This window comes from Daktulosphaira vitifoliae, unplaced genomic scaffold (assembly GCF_025091365.1).
Source record: "Daktulosphaira vitifoliae isolate Bord-2020 unplaced genomic scaffold, ASM2509136v1 Scaffold_2, whole genome shotgun sequence".
Lineage (NCBI taxonomy): Eukaryota > Metazoa > Arthropoda > Insecta > Hemiptera > Phylloxeridae > Daktulosphaira > Daktulosphaira vitifoliae.
In genome coordinates, this window is record NW_026099573.1 from 47151666 (window position 1) to 47158909 (window position 7244).

At 33.5% G+C, this 7244-nt stretch overlaps 2 protein-coding genes across 2 annotated transcripts; one reads left to right on the forward strand and one right to left on the reverse strand.

Annotated features, from left to right (window-relative positions):
- Nucleotides 1–59: 59 nt before the first annotated feature.
- On the reverse strand, nucleotides 60–932 carry LOC126899168 (uncharacterized). The gene has a single exon (XM_050673768.1). It carries the CDS (start codon nucleotides 685–687, stop codon nucleotides 127–129), a length of 561 nt encoding a protein of 186 aa, XP_050529725.1. The 5' UTR covers nucleotides 688–932; the 3' UTR covers nucleotides 60–126.
- Nucleotides 933–2087: 1155 nt separating this feature from the next.
- LOC126898341 (uncharacterized) lies at nucleotides 2088–2715 on the forward strand. The gene is made up of 4 exons (XM_050672281.1): nucleotides 2088–2204; nucleotides 2271–2306; nucleotides 2369–2631; nucleotides 2683–2715. The coding sequence occupies exons 1-4, from the start codon at nucleotides 2114–2116 to the stop codon at nucleotides 2713–2715; spliced, it is 423 nt and encodes a 140-aa protein (XP_050528238.1). The 5' UTR covers nucleotides 2088–2113.
- The last annotated feature ends 4529 nt before the right edge of the window (nucleotides 2716–7244 follow it).

The following is a 7244-nucleotide window of genomic DNA, read 5'->3' on the forward strand; positions in this document are numbered from 1 at the left end:
ATTTTTTTTGGAAATTAATACTTACTTTTATGTAATTGTTTTTTTATGATGTTTAATAAATTATGAATGTAATCGTTTTTTTATGATGTTTAATAAATTATGAATGTAATCGTTTTTTTATTAAGTTTAATAAATTATGAATGTGTAATAATTATGAAGATTAATAATAAAATAAAAGTAATAATAAAAGTATATTATTTTTTTTTGTAAATAAATACTTACTTTTATGTAATCGTTCATAACTGAATAGATAGCATCACATACTTCAGGTATCATATTTGAAATTGATGCTTTGGAAACGCGGAACATTACTGACAGTATTCTAGAGTTTGTTCCTGAGGCCAAGAATGCTAGGGTTAATTCTAACTTTAGCCTGGCAGATAAAGCTGGGCGCATAAAAGTGTCAGTACGGCTTATGATTGGACTTATCTTAAGCAACAACTCTTCAAACTGTTCGGGTGTTAGCCTTATAACAGACTTAAATTCAAGTGGATCATTGTCTCTAAGTTCTCTTATAATTGTTTCTGATGCTCCATATTTCTTTTTATCCATCCAATTTCTAACCCAAACTTTTCTTTTTCTCTTCTTCGATTCTTCTTCACATATCTCCAACAGCTCGTCACACAATAGTGTAGTAATAGAACACACTGCTTTTTTAAATGTATCGCTGTATGTTATTTCCGCCATAACTATATTAAAATATTATAAGACGATGTTTATATTTTATACAAGACGTGATAACGTGTACACTACAACTCAGTACTTGAATTGATAATACACTACCACTAGCTACTAGTGTCTGCCAGTAACCAGCATCGTGTAAACGATAGGCGCCAGTCGGTTGCCAATTCCAGTTGACAGACGCCAGTGACCTTCCAGCTAGCATACCAGCTGGCATGCCAACAACTGGCATCGTGTAAATCAGCCTTTAATGAATCACCCTGTATATATACATGTAAAGCGACTTAAGTACGTAAACGTATCATGCATTAGGTATAGCCGTGTTTGTGGGCGGACGGGTCGGACTAACGTTATACCTGAGGTATAAACGGCGGTAGGAATATACAGGGTGTTCAGTAAGTCAGGAAACGGGTTTCTATTGTTCTCATTGTTTGTAACAATGTTGATGACACGCACGTGTGTACGGGTACGATAACCAAAAATAAATTTATACAGGAATAGTATTGCCGGCGTTTGTTGAGCGTGGCGAGGGGTGGGGTGAATGCGTTATGACAGTCTAGTTTAGACGACGGAATATGCGATAACGCGTAGCGTTTGGAGAGTTACAATCATACATACAGGTGAAACTAATATAAGGGTGTTAAAAACAAATTTTTATTTTGACTGACCAATACCACCCGCATGTAATGTTACTTACGTATATGTATTTATATATTCCTACCGCCGCTGCAGCTGTTTATACCTAAGGTATAACGTTCCCCCCGCCCACAATACACGGCTATATCGAGTGCATGATACGTTTCCGTACTTATTTCGCCTTACTATGTATATATATTTCTATATATATATTCCTACAGACTCCGCATATGTCTCGTGTACAACGATCCCCTGTGCCCCGCTCGCCCACAAAACACAGCTATACCTTGTGCATGATACGATTATATACATAAGTCGCTTTACGTGTATATATATATATTCTAATTACTATTAAAATTTATATATTAGCACGCTTTATTCTCATTAAGAGATATAAAGTGTATTCATTCCGATTACAAAGGATGATTCCCGTATCGTCATTTTTCGTCACTATCTCCACGTTCCGTGAGTAGGTAATTTGCGCGCCCACTACTTTCCTTGAATGTGGTAGCAGTTTCTCAGACTCCCTCCTCGGAATCGAACCCTGATTTCCCTTTACTCGTTACAACCATGATATTGATAGTAACTACTATCATAACATGAAACTAAAAATTGAAAAATAAATATAATTAAAAAAAACACTCTTTTAAAGCACATCGAACTAAAAAGTTTTTTTTAACTAAATAATTTTAAGTTCGATGTGCTTTCAAAACGTGTTTTTTAGTTTTTTTTAACTATATTTATTAATAATATAAAACATATTTAGTTCGAGGATACTGACGATTTGAATGTTCTGATGTATTTACGATTTGAAAAAGCATTTGATGTAATGTATGATTGCCTAGAAAACTATAACGCTATACAAGAAGTTGATAAAGTGGAGAAAAGTAATTAAATTTTAGACACTATTTATACAAAAAAAATAAATTAACTAACATTTTTAACATGCTTAGGACTCTATGGCCAAACAGAACCACCAACTAGTAGAAGTAAATAAACTTAACTTTATTAAAAAAATATTATTTTATTAATATAAAATTAATATTTTCAGGAAATATGTCAACAATGAAATTCAAAACAAATTTTCGGAAATTCACAATCAAAAATCTATATGAGGTCATTATTGATTCTAAAACTCCAAATGAAATGGTTATCAACATAAAGCGGAAAATACATCATAGTGATCACAAAGAACCTTTCGCAAAATATTGTGCTGCTGTTTATTACACTTATATGGTCACTGATAATTCTTCTTTAAATATGTTATTGAAATTAATTGAATATTATATCAACGAAACCAATGATATTAAATTAGTATGCTAAAATAGAATTAAATATATGATAATTATTTGTTTTTATTTCAAGAAAAATAAAATATTGATTCACTTGACTGAGTAATCAATAGTGAAAATTAAAAATCGTGATTTTTTAAAATTTCTCTCTGTTGTAAATGAGTTTGAAAAATTATTTTAGTTGAATATTAGTCCTAATAAGGCCTACAAAATAGAAGCTGAGTATAGGTTTTAAATATGGATTAACTATTAAGAACTTCTGAGATATGAATTAGTAGTGTAAAAAATCAAATATTCAAAGTCATTCACTTATTTAACTATAATGTCAAGACCAGCTAGTTGATATAGCATTACACAAAATAATAATTTTTAACACTTTACCAATAATTTGTTAATAAAAACACATAATCTATAATTTGCTCTACTCTTGAAAAATTTAGAATTGTTCATTCAAATATTCGAATTTATAACTTATTTAGAAGTAGTATGCATAGGGTAAAAGTGAAATAAAGTGGTCAGCAGCCAGAGGTTCATTTGTAACAATTAATCAATATTTTAATATAACTAATCTTTTAAAATAAAAAACTACCGGAAAAATTCGCTTACATTAAATACAACATACAAACTTATTGTTCAATGTGCCAAGTATTATGCAAATTTCAGTAACAGTTAACTAATTATATAATTAAATAAGAAGTAATTAATTAGTATTGAAAATAACAACCAAAGATATCAAAATAAATTAAATTGTAAATTTTATCTAATCTAAATTTATAAACCAATTGGTTTGTTCTTTTTTGCAAATTAAAAAAAATATTATCGTAAAAAATTATATCATTCTGATTAAAAATTAATAATTAATAATTAATAATAATTTAATAATTAATAATTTTAATATTATATTATTATAAGTTAAATTACTTAATAAGTGTTTGAGTGTTAGTATAAAGCAGACAAGTAGAAAAAAATATGTAAACAATTTATTTTAAAAATTGAATACAAAATAACTAAGAATTCGATTCTAAGTCGTATCCAATTTTTAAACCCGTGTTTATTACTTAGGAAAATAAATTACTTTGTGTTAGAATCAAAAAGTATCTACTTTTTCAGGTTCTAGTGTCTTTTATAATAAAACGATATTTTTAAAATTACGATAATGTACTAAATTATTTTTTTATTTAAGTTTTAATAAAAATATATTGAAATACTTATCATTTTAACCAGTTGGATATTATCATTTTAACAAAAAAAAAATAATAATAATAATAATTTTTACGCCAATCCAGGAAAATACCCAAAATTAGTATTCTTTTTTTTAAGAAAAATCAAGCAAACTTGCACAATAGTGTTACCAACCATTTGTCATAAAATAATAATAGATTTTGAGTGTATTAAAAATAGTATTGGTGGTAAAATAAAAATATATTAATACTTTAATATATGACTGCAGTATAAAATAAAAAAAATTCATCACAGCGTGGACGCGGCTTAAAATCACTATCATAAAAAACACTTTGATACAAATCTGTAGATAGTATTTAATTTGAAAATTGGTGGATTATACAAAAGCAACATTATCTTCTATTTCCTTATTTATATTCTGATTACAAGTTTTATGATATATAAATATAATATACAGGTGGCCCACCACTCACTGACAACTTAAATAATTTTTGATCCAGTTAATATTTTTAGCAGATTTTTTTTTTAAATAATAGTTATACGTTAGGTCTATAGATATATCTCAATAATTAATTTTTTTACATTTTATTAAAAATATTATTTATTTTTAAATTTTAAATAAAATGTAAAAAAAAAATCTAAGATAGCTATTTTGTAGAGTAGAATTTAAGAAAAATTTTAGTAAAAAAATATCTTATTAATATTCAGTAGTAAATATTCTGTAGCGTTTTGAAGTTTGTGAAAATTTGAATTTTCATGTATTATTGTACGGTATTAAACATTGAAATACGTATTGAGAAAAGGACAGAAGAAAACGCTATCTTTTCAATATACTTTTGAATAAGAGTGATAAGTAATAATTGCCTTATCTAATTTTTTATCATGGTATTAATGCCAAGTTTGTAATGTATACACATTATCATCATATGTATACGCAGTAATCATGAAATTTTGATATTTTCATTAGGATATGCAGGTTAGCCGCGAATTAAGCAGTCCATTCGATTGACTTGCTCTCACCGAGATCCTATCTCGGCATAAGAGTAATCTCACTCTCTTTGCCGCAGGTATGGGTCTAAGAGACGCCATCGAGGCGTATAATTATGCCAACTGGCTAGCCCAGAATGGTGGTATTGGGTCGGGAAACTCGCTCGTGGAGAGACGTAGTCCGCCCGAATTAATTAATGCGCATACAATAGGTGAGGATGAAGCTATGCGTGCCGGAGACGGATCAGGCGGGAAGGAGGCGGAGCCGTCTTTAGGAGAAGAAGGCACGTGTGCTCTACGGCGGGAAGAGTCTCCAGCACTTAGTCCACTCCGGGAGGAGACGCCCCCAAAGCGTCATCCGGGGAAGAGGAGAGCGGCAGTACGGAAGGACGAGAGTGATGATGAGGAGATATTTGACGTTGGCCTCAACCACCTTATCTCTCTCTCCAGATCCGCGGAGGTAGAAGGGAGCCTCATGAAGGAGGTGCCAGAAACTCATTTGGCATTCCTTCTGGAGCAAATATCCCTGTCATGCCAGGCTTTGACCGAGCTAAGAAGCTCAGCCGAGCCCCGCCGGAAGAGGAGGAATGACACTACGGAGGAAATAACTGTGACTTCGACCATGGTCAATGAAGTCGCCGACCAAGTTAAAGTACTTCGTGGTGTCATCGACAAACGGAGGGGTATGGGAGTCCATAGGGAGGTCCAGGAAGCGACGAAGAAACTTGAAGCGATACTGGTGAGGGAAAAGAGAAGGCCGCCGTCCAGCGATGGGGACCATCAGGCCCCACCTGATGGAAGAGTCGGGCTACAAGCCCCCAAAACTGCGGCCCTGCTCAATGGGTCGACCAAAGAGGCGGGCACGCAAACTGCGGAGGACCCCTCCGTGACCACGGTTACGATCGGTGTCGACGACCGGGACACCGAGTCCGCCGTGCTGACGAATCCAGGCAAGATTGCGGCACCTGTCAACCAGCCATCCACTGCGAGGGCTGACAGACGAGTCCGTAATTAATGGAGGAAGAAGCGAAGAGGTAACGCAGGAGGGGAAACTGGCCCCAAACCGCTGACTGCTATTGCTCCGTGCGCACCGGAACCACCGCTTCAAACCGCGGTAGCGCCGGTTGCCTGGTCGGAGGTCGTAAGACGCAAGATTCCGAAACCGGTGGTGGACCCTCGCCCTAACCCTGGGCTCCCCCCCGCGGTGCGGAGACCCATTATAAGGGCGAAAGCCCCGCGGACCAAAAGTATGCGACCGTCATCAAGACGGTGATGGAAAAGTCGACCTCCAGGCGCTAGGCATTGTGATATTTGGTACCCGCAGGACCAAGATTCGGCTAACGGGGGAGGCCACACCACGTTGTTAATTTTATAGCGACGTCGGTCACCCTGAAGCAATACCTCACAGTAGTTCCAGGGCGGCCAACATCATGTTAACCGTGGAAATAAAAAAAAGCATTGGACATATTACGACATAACATAGTTAAAGACAACCTGCCTGTAACTATCTGTCTTTAGGCTACCCCATCGGAGATAATACTCGTTGATACACGGTCCTAACGGTTTCTATAACTGCTGTCGAAAAAAAATAACAGCATATGAGAATTAATCTACTGACACGTCACAAACTATTTTTCCCAATAATTTCAACTGCTGGATAAACAAGGTAATTTTCGAAATGCACTTATTAAACAGGCACTCCGATTAAATAATTAAAGAGAACATAATTTTTATTTAAAAAAAATATATTATAACAGAGAACATTAGATAAAAACACCAAATGATCAAAAATGTCTAAATTATAGAAAGCACAATCATAAAACTGTCTGGTACAGAAAACCTTTATTTGTCTTAATTTATAGAGAAAAACGACCAGAATGATTCTAATATTGCTCTTTCATATGTATCTGAAGGGGAAAATTGTAATTTTAGGTAACCCAACCCAACCTGTATATATACTTGATAATACGACACAGTGTGGCCAACTGATATGTCCGATGTTTGACGGCGCCAAGAACTGAAAATTACACTATATTAATTAATACTAATGGTATAATTGTATGAATTAAAATATTCCAAATTTAATAAATGCTAATTTTAATATTTAAAAATGTATTTTTCATTGCAGGAAAATTATCAATAACTGTTTCAGTCTGTGTTTTAGTTTATTGTGGATCGCAAGTATATTTTAATTCATTTGAGTTTACTGAGATTACGTTCACATGATGATGCAGCATAAGACATTATTAAGTATAAATAAATAACAACACAAATATTCAGGAAATTGTCTGTCATTGAGTTCTCGTGTATTAAATCCAAGATTTCCGTCATATTTTATGGGAAGATCAGCAAATTTAATTAAATCATTTGAATCTCTTTCAACGAGACCAGATCCCTTTAAAAATTAAAAATTTGAAGATACCTGACTGAGAGTATCAAAACTCCAGCTCATACATTAGGTATTTA

Coding starts and splice junctions, on each gene's coding strand:
- LOC126899168 (XM_050673768.1), bottom strand. CDS start 687: ATGGCGGAAATAACATACAGCGATACATTTAAAAAAGCAGTGTGTTCT.
- LOC126898341 (XM_050672281.1), top strand. CDS start 2,114: ATGTATTTACGATTTGAAAAAGCATTTGATGTAATGTATGATTGCCTA. Junction 2,307..2,368: donor AGAACCACCAACTAGTAGAA/GTAAATAAACTT, acceptor TAATATTTTCAG/GAAATATGTCAACAATGAAA. Junction 2,632..2,682: donor AAACCAATGATATTAAATTA/GTATGCTAAAAT, acceptor TTTTATTTCAAG/AAAAATAAAATATTGATTCA.